Source organism: Pleurodeles waltl, chromosome 3_1 (assembly GCF_031143425.1).
Source record: "Pleurodeles waltl isolate 20211129_DDA chromosome 3_1, aPleWal1.hap1.20221129, whole genome shotgun sequence".
In the NCBI taxonomy this organism is placed as follows: Eukaryota; Metazoa; Chordata; class Amphibia; order Caudata; family Salamandridae; genus Pleurodeles; species Pleurodeles waltl.
Window position 1 is genome coordinate 731,927,128 of NC_090440.1, and position 13,877 is coordinate 731,941,004.

A 13,877-nucleotide genomic window follows, 5' to 3' on the forward strand; every position below is an offset into this window, starting at 1 on the left:
CTGAAAAAGATAATTTCCTAAAGTCGGACACAAAGAGTTCCATTCGCCAGCTGACCCTTGGAGTCACTTAGGTTAGCCTGGGATGAAGATAGCAGGACCAGTATTCCTTCTCAGAGAGCAAGGCAGTCCTTAAGCAGCAGGGCAGTACTCAGGTAGCCGCAAGACAGTGCACTTGTGGGGCAAGGCATTCCTTCTTCTGTAATGTCCAGATCCAGGAGTGTATTGATGAGTGGTTCAGGAGGTCCAATATTTATACCTGGTGCCTGCCTTTGAAGTGGGATGATTCCCCACATCTGGTCTGGAAAGATCAGTCCTTCCCCTCTCAAGGCTCCAAAAAGTGTAGGGAGACAAAAGACTAGTGTCATGTTCCTCTGTGCGTGCTGGAGTCAAGCCCTTTGAAGTGTAAGTGGGACATGGCACAGCTGTGACCCTAGCTATTCTGGCAGGTTAGCCCATCCTACCTGCACCTTATCCTTTTTATGTCAATGTCTGGAAGGAAAACAAAACCCCAACAGTGCAGCCATTCATAGTCATGTGACCGACGATACTGGCAGAAGGCATAAATGGTTAGGGTGATAAAATTCCAACTTTTTAAAGGTGGCATTTTCAGAATTGTGACTTAAAATGTCACTTTACCATAAAAGAGAATTTTAAATTACAATTCATGTGACATAATGAGTATTTGTAAAGGGCATATTCACCCAGAAAGGTATCTTGGTGCTGAATAACAGATGTTTATTGTTACCCAACTCAATGGTACTTATTTTAGCGACCTCAGAAGGATGAAAGGCTGAGTGGACACACCAGGATTTGAACCTGTGGCCATGAGGTCGAACACAGGCCTCTCCAGTGGACACATTACTCCAATAAGCCATCAGATCCACTTGTTGTGAGTGTAAACACCATATTTTTATCTTCTCCCAGGCAAAAGTTATAACAAATTAAATGTAATAAGATAACCCAGTGTTAGACAATGGGAAAGAAAGGCCTTGCAAAAGTGAAAAATGACTTTAGGAGTTTTTCACTACCAGGACATGTCAAACTTAAGTGTGGATGTCCCATATTTTGAAATAAATGCTTATCTCTTGAAACATATTGATGTAAATGAACACTGGAATTGACAAATAATGCTGGTTGCATGACTAACTTCTCCCTACCTTAAAAGAGGTTTTATTTGTATATGTATTATTACTCTTATCAGAATTGTGGGTGCACCAAATCAGTCTGCAGTTTTTGTTGTGTTCTTGTTTAGAAGGCCATGACATAGGAGTTTGCAGGATCAAGGCTGATTTGCTAATTGCTGACTCCTGTCTGAGGTGGTCTACTGGGCAAAATAACAATGAACTGGACTGAGGCACAGAGTAATTACCAAAGACTAAAATTAATTCAAGGAACCCACTTTTTGTTTCCTTTAGTGCATTTATAGAAGGCATTGTCTTCAGAGAAGGAGTAAAATACATAGAAGTTAAGGTTCACGATGTTGTTTGTAGACATTGCAAACTGCTTTGTGAACTGTTCTGCTGCGGTTGTTCTTGCTCCCTAATAGTTGGAACACTTTGAAGCTGGGATTATAGTTCTTTTAAGTATTATTTCCAACATGTATTTAGATCATTCCACTTTAATTTTAATCCACAAATGTGTATCTCAAATTCCATACTTATATATTCTGGTACCTCAGAATGAATGAATGAAGCATCGTCATCTGCAGGAGCATTGACGCATTTGTTTAAAAACTACTTTCAGAATATAGGGTGGATCCCCCACCAACTACTGAAAGCAAATCCGTTGCTATTCTAATTTGAAATAGAGTGCTGCCATTTTTTTGTTTTTTATTCATGGGTTATGACTTTAAATGAAGGTAAGTTTCAATGCACACTCAGCCTTTTGATGTGATGTGCTTTGAGATTAGGTGATTTCCCACATATTTCTTTTCCTATTACTGCATGCTGTGCTCCATTTCCCTGCTGGCTCCTGCATAGTGATTGAGACAATAAATACCTTTGAATGAGCTATAGCAAGTACAATAATTCTCTTATGTAGTTCAATTGCTAAGAATAGGCTAGGTGATTCCATCAGTAAATTGCATTCAAATCTATGTACATAACATCAGGGAAAAGATATTTGTTGCCCCGGGTTGTTTTAAACGTGAATGCCCGGATCACTGATTTTTTAAGGTAGAAAAGCAGATGTTTTCCCAAGGGTGACCGACGTAATGAAGTGACAAAACGAAAACATATTTTCTTAAAAGAACACAATTCATAGAATTAAATCCTAAAATGTCACTTCTGTGCTGCCAGGACTCTACTGCTACAACAGATAAGATCTCACATACAGGGTAAACCTTGTGACACTGGTTAACTCAATCATGCACGGTTGAAAGAAAACATGTTTTTGGATGCCTGGGGCAGTTCTTACCCATCACAATAGCAAACCACATTGTGCATTAGACATAAGAAGTCGTTCATACGAACACGGGCTATCACAGGATGCGTTTACAGTGCAAAGTTATTTCAAAGACCGCTTTTTAATGAGAAGATGCTATTAATGGGAAACGCCTTGGCATCTAAACCGATCTCTAGCAACCTAGATGTTCAACTGTTTATGGTTCCATTAGAATTAGAGATTCAGAGTGATTACTGGTGATGTCACTTAGCAAAATATATTTAAACACGGCAATCTATGCGCGGCACGTGAAATACGTTTACTATTTACTATTCCTGAGCAGGCACAGCTGTGACAATTGCATTTCTGTGAGCGCGGAGATCACGAAACTTCATCAATCGGGATTTGTACAAAACCAGGATTTGCACAAAATGTACTTAGCTTTTGTGTTTTTTAAGAATAATCAAAAAACAATAACAATGTTTACGACACTGAAGATGTGTACTGCAGAACATGAATAAAGGGAAACCAATCCTAGAGAGACCGCTTTACTCTAAAATCGGGTTAATATTATTGTGAGGGCGAAAGTAAACAACCCCCCCTCCAAATATGAAGCATTTAGAAATATAGTGATATGGGGTAGTCTAAGAAAGTTTAAGAGGGATACACGAACCTACTGAGAGAATAATGGAGGTGGAATATTTTATAATAGCGATTGCCCAATTTCAACCACTATCTGAGGTCATCTATAAATGAAAGAAGAATACAATTTTCCAGCTCTACAAGGTGTACAAGCTCTATTTTATTAAACGTATTACATTATTGTGTTAATCCGATGGATGATAAGGAAATCAGATACTGGAATGCTACTTTTGACCAATGAATGACTCCTGACTGAGAACCACACAATTCTGAATAATGTCACTCCATCTTGATGTATATTTTCTGAGGGTCCTTCCAATTTCCCTCCACGCCATGCCCCTTGGTGAAATCATATCATATTCTTCTGCCATTCGATTCACCTGCATGCCAATTGCATACCTATTATGTACCCTTCCATTCACGCATCCTACTTAAAATCAAATTAAGCAGTTCTTCACAGTCACCCAGTATTGGGTAGTACCACGCCACATAATCACTAATAAATATTCTAGTAATAATACTGCATGATATACTGTATTCGCCAGAAAGTCATAATGTCATGACAAGACTGGAGGCTAGCATCATGCATGGAAAATAAATGTACAATAGTTTTTAATTTATTGGTACCTTTTTGTTGGGAGCACCGAAGGTTGTCGACTGCGGGGCTCCGCATCTTTTGAGTCGGTGCAAGCATGTTTTTCAGGCGTGGGCAGGATCATTTTTTTTTATGCACAGTGCTAGCCTACATGTCTTTAATGGAATGCAGTCTAGCCTACATGTCTTTAATGGAATCCAGGCTAGCCTACATGTCTTTAATGGAATCCAGATTCTCCCATCACTACTTTTGGAGGATCTATATTCTCGCCTCTCCATGGCATACATGTTGCTATTGGATTCCTCAGAAATGCACCCATCACTTTCTCTCCATGGACACCAATCCAGCTGTCTAGGCGTGGAATCAATTGGAAACTCCTCACATTCATCTTCAAACGTCTACAGGAAACCTCGTCCTATTGACCTCACACTATCTCCCAGTAGGTGCACTTGCTTGGCTAATCTTAATGTCCTCATGTTGCAAAAGCCCCACTGCATCTTCACGATTTGTGTCTTTAGACCATCAATAATTACGTTTGTGTAATGATCTCCATGTCCAGCTCTGGGTGTTACCCTCGAGTACGCCCTTTAAAACTGCTCTAACATCACAAATGATGAAAACCCAGTCTGCTGACTGATTTATCCCCAACACATTAACCATTTTGTGAGCATTGTGTTTCATAACTATTCTAATGAATACAAAATGTCAGTCCTCAGCCCTCATTATGGATGGCCTGTTTTGTACTGACCCCTCTAACATAGCTTGAATCTTAGCGAAGACTATCTCCCTAAGGTGGTGAAATGCGGGACCTAAAGAAGGGTTCTGATGAAATGCACATGTAATTCTTTCATAAAGATGATTGTTTCTCAAATGGTGTACATTGTCAATCACTTGGTAGACACCATAACATATTGTGAGAAAATGCACCTTTTTTGCGCGATCATGCCTGAGTTTTAGACTCTGTACACTAAGGCACTGCTTTTCAGTGCCCAATTTGTGTGTTGCGGCCCCTAAAACGTGTACAAATTGGCTAATCATTTGGCAGAGAAATAAATGGCCCGGTAGGAGAGAAAGGTACACTGAAAGGCTAAGACTGAAAATGTGTTGCCAGCGTTTAGGAAACAGAAGGAAAATGCACTTTCAATAAAAGAAATGTTATTTTAAATTTGTAGTTTGCAACAGCTGAGTGAAAGTTTGCCTTCCTAATGCTAATTGTAAGAGTGATAAGAGGAGCAGGGCAGTGTCCTTTAACAAAGATGACAAGGCAAACACATCTATTCTCTGCACTGCCAGAAAGACTTGTGTTTGACGGCTCTCGCTGCAGGGGAAAGTTTACAGAAGCAACGTGACCACAATTATCATGTTTGCATATGGACACTGAACCAACACATTCTGCACTACTAAACTATGCTTTTGGCCTGTTGTTTCTACTCACCACGTAATGGCTTCTGAAAAAGAAAAATATTAATAAGATAATGCATAAATTATTGTAGGTCGGACAAAATGGGTTTTCAAAGGAACTTACCTTCGATTGTATAAAATGGCTTTGTGTGTCCACAAGTTCCATTTCCTGATAAACCTGTCGATTTGTACACCTGATATTGTCTGGAAACCCAACGCAGACTTCCCAGCTAATAAAAATAAATAAAATAATTTACAGCATCAACTGAGCACGTACAGTTATTTTATTACCTTTACAACTGTTGAATCTTCAAAACATGCACAAATTAAATTTTACTCTAAAGGTCAGAAATCAAGAAATTTTTTCGCCTGTCAATAAAAAGCACATGAAATGGAAAAATAGAAGTGCAGGTACCCTGCCTCAGAGTACCTGCTTGTTTCTGAGAAGTGTCGGTACTCTTCAATTAAAAGTATTACAGTTCTATTGAGAAGTGCAATATAAAGAAGTACCTTTACTCAGTACCTGACAGTAGTCAATAACTAACCACTTTTGAAGATCGCAGAGGAAAGAACTGCAATCTAGCAACAAACCTGTGCCACGTCGGAAGGCCTAAGCAATCATAAAAAAGCACAAATACTTCCACAAACACACAAAAGAGGAGTGCAGGCACAGCCAGTTCTTAGTGTAGACAAAGTGAAATAAGGTATCTTCGAATTTCTCAAAGATGGCCCATTCTCCGTAGCCAGATGTCTTTGACTTGGGTGGGATATCTGGCTGCAAAAAATTCTGCTTCACCAATGCAACTCATGAATTTCTAACCCTGAGTGGCAAATCAAAGAGAGAAAATGTGATGGGAGGATGCTTGCAATAGTCTAACCACTGGCAATTGCTTGCGGTAGCATTCCAACCCATTGTTCTTTTGTCCACCAGGCCACCTCAATTTTTACCCAACAATATGCAACCAGCCTTCACCCTACTCCAATAGGAACAGTGAAGCCAGAACTGCCAGGCCCTCCCTGAACCAGAACACATGTAACCCAAGACAGGTTTTGTCCTGATTGGGGCTTGTCAGTCGTGTGTAACTTGGTTCCAGTTGCAGGGTGTGCACAGGACCCACATCTGGGCATACCCTTTCCCACCATGCAACCTCAGTATGAATCCCACCAAATGCAAATCAGTCTTGGCCCTGCTAAGATGGTAACAGCTCAACCAGAACTGACAGGCTGGGTTCTCCCTGAACTGGAACACAAGCAACCCAACACCTCAAGACCAGTTTTGCCCTGACTGGGGCTCATCAGTCAGTGCAGCTTGTTTTCGGTGGCACAGTGAGCACGGAATTAAGTCTTGGCAAAATTATGTACTGGAATGTGGCCCAACCAATTGTCAGTGGATGAGATTAATTCAAGCATTCCATCCATTACCTTGTTGTTGCAGTTTACACCCTAAGAGTGAGGTGCATCCCCGGACGTATGTCCCATGCTCGCTGTGCTATAGGTCGCAAGCTAAACCTCACTGATGAGACCTAAGTAGGTTTAAAGTGGTCTGGGGCTGCTTGTGGTCTCTTCTGGAGGGGACCCAGCTTGGCAGTTCAGGACCGACTATTCCCATGAGGAGTAGGGTCAGTACTGATTTGCATAAGATGGGCCTTTATCCAGAGTGTAAGGGTGGGTGAAAAACAATGGACTGGAATGCGACCCCTTGCGATCGCCAGTGACTGAGATTAATTCGAGCACTCCATCCATCACTTTGTTGTTGTTGCAGTTTTAACCCTGAGTGACAGCAAGGAAGCACCATAGTTTCTGCACAGCAACCACATCATCTGCTTTCCCTGCTGCCAGAAGGCATATGGAGCTTCTAGCAGTAGGAGGATGAGTGGTACACAGTGATAAATAAAACAATAAAAAGTAGATGCCAAGCAGTGTACGTGGTGTTTGGATCATAAACAAGAATATTACTGCAGCTGTGTATGGCCCCATCTCAGCTCATTATGATTTAAATGTCCACAGTTTTGCAAAACTAGCAAAGTAAAAATAAACTGGCAACAGTGCAAGGGCTAGAACTGAGCAACTGTGCACACACTCCTAAGACAGGCATAGGCCAGGATCCCTGAGCCATCTCCTGCAGGTGGTTGCAGTCACTCACACACAGCACCCAACTATGGAGGCTCCCTATACCCTCTAAAAATGCTGTTGCTCTTCTTCCAGTGAAAGATGGTGCAGTGGCTTCAAACCATCGCTGCGTTTTTCACTGCTGCTCTACCGCTCGTGCAGCTGTGAGCCGTTAAAGTTTGCACCTGTTCTGGGTATAGTGCATGTTTTCTAAAATCGGTGCTTTGTGTGGGTCTGCCCCGGACACAAACAGGGACAGAGACCAATGTGTAATTTAGCACCAGATGTGTAACATCAGCTTCTAGGGAAATCTAAAGCAGCAAATCATTTGTAAGTTCTCTCACATTTTGGCTTTCTTCTGGGGCCTCTTGTTCCTAGATGGCTCCTGATTCAAACTTTCTTGGTCACCCCAGTCATGGGATGTAGTTAGTTTAGAGTCCTGATGGAGCGGTCCCCAAGGGAATGTACTATGAGCCATATATATAATATTCTCCTGTGATAAAATATCAAAGTAAGCCACAGAGGAATCCTATATGGCTCAGGGCGGTACAACCTAAAAATCTCAATCTAGCTGTACTTTGCGGGTCAAAAAGGAAACTGAATCAAACAATATGACACAACCCAAACAACAAACGTCCTTCATTTATATGAAATGTAAAACGAAAGCATTCTTTATCTTTTATTTATGCTGTGCATACTAATAGATTGCAAGTGGATTAAGTTGTGATATCCATAGCTGCCAAGTTTCCCAGGTCTATGTGTGAAGCACTGCTCTAGTCCAGGATTTGTCCTTTGAATTCTATGACTTGTATTCTTATGGAACAAACAAGAGTAAAAGTCCCAGAATTAAAAAAACAAAAAAAACAATTGAACTGGACTTCCCTCATGGACCTGGGAAACGTGGCAGAGCTGGATATCCACAGATATCTTACATTCAGGTGCGATAATACATGAACGTGGGAGAAGAGATTAGAGCAAACTATTAGGTTTACTACAGAGCAGAAAAGTGCAGAATTTAATAGCATATAGGGAAAAGGCTGAAAAGGCCTTAGAACAATAACAGAAGTCACATGAATGTATTTACAAATTTGTAGGCGCCATACTTTTCATATTGACACAATAGAGGCAGGTCGGGATCCAAGAAAGCTTTGCACACTGCAGTGATACCCTCGTATTCTACAGAGGCCACTCTGTCAAACGTCAAACTCAGAACTGGGTTAATGGGAGACCTGAAAAATGTGAAACACATTTCATGAAATAAAAAAAGCAAACAGCCGTAAATATGTAGCAATAGATTAATGACGTATGAATCAGAAAGGTGAAACAAGTATTTAAAATTAGGTGCCATTAACTAGGAGCAAATTTACAGTTATATTCAGGGGAAAATCAGTAGCCTGTTACCAGAGATCATAATCTAATTTTTGGTGCCACTGAAAATCTGCATTATGTTCCTAATTGCAATTAATATGTTGTCTGCAACAGGGGTGTCAAGATTGTCCAAGAGTACCAGATTCATGCCATAGTTTCAGGATAACCACCGATATATGCAGACTGATTTATGCAAATTCATCATATGTAGATATCATGAAATTCTGGCAGGCAATGCGCCACACTGAGCCTATGCTGACCACCTCTAGTCAATACACTACCTGAACAGTAATTTATTACTCACAGACTTTAACCTGAACCAGGAATTTCAGTCCAAGCTGAAAAGGATCTTGGAGCTTGCATACTCAAACCTGGTATCGCCATGTACATGTAAGCATCCTTTTTTTAATTATGGATTTGTATTTCAAGAAAACACAATCACGCAGCAAACAAATCCCTCCTGCCGCCAACGATTCGAATATCAAAACTAAAGTAAATTTATCACTCTTAAATTACAAGATATAAATCAAAAAATTAAAAAGAGTTCTACATCTAAAGATAAAGCATGGATGATCAGCTGAAACCAATGAATGTAAAAATTGACCTTAGGTATATGCCGTTGAGTAAATACTCGGAAAGCTTCCTTTGAATCCTTTTATTTGGTGAGTAATAGCGATACAGCCCCGACTCCAACTCCTGTTGCCTCGTCTTTCTCTGTACACACATTCCATCCTTCCATTCCATTATGTTTCTACATTCTAAATTCCACCCACACACACAATTCTACCATATATGTAACACATCCCCTCTTCTTGGAAACACAAATACATTGCCAACTAATAAACATAACTAATACAGTAAACATTTACCTAGGGACATATGATTACCAGCATATAGCTATATACACTAAAACTATGAACATAAGAATTACATAAAGCTATATACAGATAACCTCCTAAACATTACATTCATAATCTTTTAGTCTTTTAGATCTGATTCTTTTCCAACCATATTTACTGACATCAGTGTGAGTTCTCAATCCTCCATCCACATTGCTAGATTATTGAAGAGCAACACCAGTTCCTTGTCTTTGTCATGTAGACTGCTGACTTCTGTTCCCTTGCGGAATCATGTTCTCCTGCATATCTCCCTCCTTATCCAACCTTTGTATCTCTTGTGTTTTACTATTAATCATTTCATCCCTCAACCAAGTATTATCGTGCGCCCTATCAATTTTCCAACCTTTATATGGTGCAACCCTACTTACATGCCATACTCTCCCATCACTAAGTACCACAGAGTTGCAGAAAACTTTTTAACCATTAGTGGTGGATAGAATATTCATGCTTCTTTACATTTAAAACCAGGAATCTTCACTCTGACTAAATCTCCTGCAAATACCTCTACTACTTTGCATTTGTGTTTTGCATCATACATTTCCTTAGTATGCTTCTGTTTGATTCTTATATTTTTCTTGACCACATCTGGGGACCAATCACTTATTCTAGTCCTAGCAATCCAACCAACACTATCCTTACCTAACAGGATCCTACCCCTCATTCTTTCAAAAGGACTAAAACCAGTGACATCACTAGGAGTAATTCTGTATGACAATACTGTCTTCCACACCTCTTTTCTTCCATGGTAAACCCGCACTGTTGGCTAACTGAATGGCATTCTTTAGGACTCTATTAAAGCATTCTACCACCCCATTACCAGCTGGGTGATAAACTGATGTGGTGTTGTGTTTTATCCGATTCCTTTCCAAAAACATTTAAAACTCTCCAGACATCAATTGAGGTCCATTATGCATCACAATAACCTTAGGCAACCCTTCTCTCACAAATATTTTATCCAAAAATGTCACAATAGTTGAGGAATCCATTCTTGTTGTAATCTTCATCTCAGGCCATTTTGAAAAATGATGGATTAATACTGAAATATTCTTAGCATCCCCACTCTCATAAATTGGTCCCATCATATCTAATCCTACTCTGTCCCACAGCATATCAGGACAAGTTAACGGGTACATAGGTGGTTTAAATGTTAACAAATTCTTCTCTGATTAATTGTATAAAATACAATTCCTCACGTTCCTCTCAATGGCCACATCAATGCCATGCCACCAATATAATTATTTCACTCTATTTTTTGTTTTAGAAATCCCAAGTGCCCTTTAGGACAAATATCTAACAATTTGTCCCTAAGAATTTCTGGTGGAAGAAGTCTGCCCCTGCGTAGTACCAGTTTATTCTTTAAGGATAATTCTTGTTTTAACTCCCAAAATATATGTAAATTCCCTTCTAGTTCATTTTTGTTGGGCCAACCACCCACAATCAAAGAACGTACCTTCGATAAAATGTGATCTTCCTCTGTGGCCGTAGACCATTCTTCATTTGAAATTCCCTGCATACCTTCCATAATTTCTGCCACACACTCACCTTCCATCTCACACCAGGTAGAGCCCTGTGTCCATAGAGGTAACCGACTCAGAAAATCTGCAGTAATGTTTTTTACCCCTGGAACATATTGTATTTCATACTTATAGTCTAAGAGCTTTATAGATAACCGTGCTATGCTTGGGGAAGCATTGAACAATCCACCTGTTGTGAGACTTTTTGTGAGAGGTTTATGATCACTTCACAAAATTACTTTCACACCCCAAAAGAACTGTCTGAAATGCTCTAAACCCCACACACATGCCAAAGTTTCCCGTTCAATAACAGAATATCTTTCCTCAGTTTCACTTTGAGAACATGAACCAAATGCAGTCGTACAATCCTTTCCACATGAATCGACTTGCGTGAGCACCGTTCCTATCTCTTTGTTGCTTGCATCAGTTGTTACAATAGTCTGCAAATCGGGATCAAACCCTTGAAGGGCTAGTGCACTTTTAACATTATCTTTAATCAAAGTGAACGCTTCTCGGCACTCTTTCGTCCACTCAAAAAACATTTTGTTCTTTAATAATTGCCTGATGGGATGAGTCTTACTGGCAAAATTTTGTACATGCTTAGCATAAAATTCTGCCAAACCTAAAAATGACTTTACTTCATCCTTATTGGCGAGAACTGGTGTACTTCTTACAGCCTCCACCAATTCTGATTTAGGTTCAATTCCTTTCACACTTATCTCATGACCGAAATACGTATCCTTGTTTTTTGCAATTTTGAGCTGTGAGACCTTTAACATTGAGAATTTCTAAAACTTCTTTCAGTTTGGCATCATGTTCCGTTCTTGATTTACCCATGTTAAGTATATCGTCTTGAAAAAACATGACATTTTGTACATCCTTAAACAATTTGAACATCAATCTTTGAAACGTGGCCTCTGCTGACGCCAATCCAAATGGTACTCTTGCAAATTGGTAGCAGCCAAATGGAGTAATAAATGCAGTAAGCCTGCGACTATCAGGATGTAAAGACACTTGATGGTAAGCTGAGGTTAGGTCGATTATGGTGAACCAATTCATGCCTTTTGTGAGCGCAACCATCTTGTTAATTTTTGGTAAAGGAAATTGGTCCACCAAGATATTTTTATTTAAATCTCTCAGATCTACCCATAGCTTCCACTTGCCATTGGCTTTCTTCACCACCAAAGGAGCAACCCAATCAGATGAATCAGTCTGTTCAATGATTCCTGCCTGCAGTAATTTCTCTAACTCATTGCTTATCTCGGCTCTAATCCCCATAGGAATATTTCTAGCTTTGAGTGTGACCGGTACAGCATCATCTTTCAATACAATTCTGTGTTGCAAAACAGTTAACCTACCTATCCCACCCGCAAACACCATAGGATACTTTATTTTAATATTTTCTTCATTCAAACTTTCTTCCTGTATCACAGAAACAGGTTCAGAACTATTAGGATTCTTGTAGTGCAAGTTTTGGGTCACCTTGAACCGTGACCTGTGGACATCCTAACCCCCGGAGACCGTACCTGTAAGTCGAGTACTTACCGCAAAACTGCACTAACACTGTTCCTCCCCTAGGACTGCATTGGTTCCTATGAAAATGTAACTGTGTCAGCTTTTGAAAGTGAAAACTGTTGCTTGCCTGTGCACTGTTTTATTTGCCAAACTTTTTAAAAAAGGTGCATTTGATACATGTGCTTGATACATACTTACAAATATAGTTACCTGCAATGAGAATCTTTTGGTTCCGGGAAAAAAAATAACAAATATATTTTTCCTATGTAAATTCATTGGCTGGAGTTAGTCATTGAGTGTGTGCCTCATTTCTTGACTGTGTGTACCACAAATGTTTTGTGCTGCCCTCCGATAAGCCTAACAGCTCGACCACACTATCACAAACGAGAGCATTAGTATTATGTACTTTAGCCTCTGTTAAGCCTCTGGAGATCCACTCGACTCTGTACACACTATGTCCCTCATTTTGACAATGGCGGTAAGTGCCGCCTACTGCCGCGGCGACAGCCGGCAAACGAACGTCGCCACGACTAACAGCCGTCCGCCAAATAATGACCACAGCTGGATTTCCACCACAAGAAGGATGGAAATCTGGCTGTGGCCATACTGACGGACGGCGTTAAGGTGGGGCTGCTACCACCAGCAGCGCCATGCCAGTAGACCGCCTCCAGCAGTATTATGAAAAATAATCTGCTGGTGGTAGCAGCGCCCCGTCCCATCCCCTGCCGGAAGACCCCCTGAATCCAGGTAAGTTGGGTTACCGACAGGGGAGGGGGTGGGTGGGTGTTGTGTGTGTGTGTGTGTGGGGGTGTGTGTGCATGAATGTGTGAGTGTGTGCATGAATGCGAAAGAGTGTGTAGTGTTGTGTGCTTGCATGTATGCATGTGTGAGAATGTGTGTATGAATAGATATGTGAATGCGTGTCTGCATGTCAGTGTGAATGTGGTACGGATGTGTGCATGAATGAATGGATGTATGCGTGCATAAATGCTTGTATGCCTGTGTGAGTGAGTGTGTGTATGTGTGGTGCGTGTCTGCGTGTGTGTGTGTATGGGGGTGGGGGATTGGAAGGGTGGAGCACGGATGGAGGGGAGGGGGCATTCTGGGGTGTGTTTGGGGGAGGGGGCCTCCTATCAGTGACAGGGAAGGAATTCCCTGTCACTGATAGGGCCTACCGCCAGGATTTTCATGGTGTGACGAACGCCACAGCGGTAGGCAGGGTCAAAATGCCTGAGGCGGTACAATAGCTACCGCCGGGCTGGAGATTCTTATCTCCAGCCCAGCGGCTGCTACTGCCATGGCAGTAGGAGTCGTCATGATGACCTCCTATATCTCATTTTTATATAGTATATACAGAGCTAGCTTCCCACAGTAGGTCTGATGGATATAGTTAAATTGCATGCCCTTGAGATGAGTATTTCAGAAGACCCTATGTGTGTAAGCTAGTGTCCG

The 13,877-nt window shown here is 40.8% G+C and overlaps 1 protein-coding gene across 1 annotated transcript in view; it reads right to left on the minus strand.

Annotated features, from left to right (window-relative positions):
- Window positions 1-13,877, minus strand: part of DCDC1 (doublecortin domain containing 1) — a 1,098,140-nt gene that overhangs the window by 573,917 nt on the left and 510,346 nt on the right. The window contains exons 13-14 of the mRNA XM_069223476.1: window positions 8,233-8,358; window positions 5,145-5,250 (exon numbers count right to left, since the gene is read on the minus strand). Coding sequence (XP_069079577.1) covers window positions 5,145-5,250; window positions 8,233-8,358 — 232 coding nt within the window. The remainder of the gene's footprint in view (window positions 1-5,144; window positions 5,251-8,232; window positions 8,359-13,877) is intronic.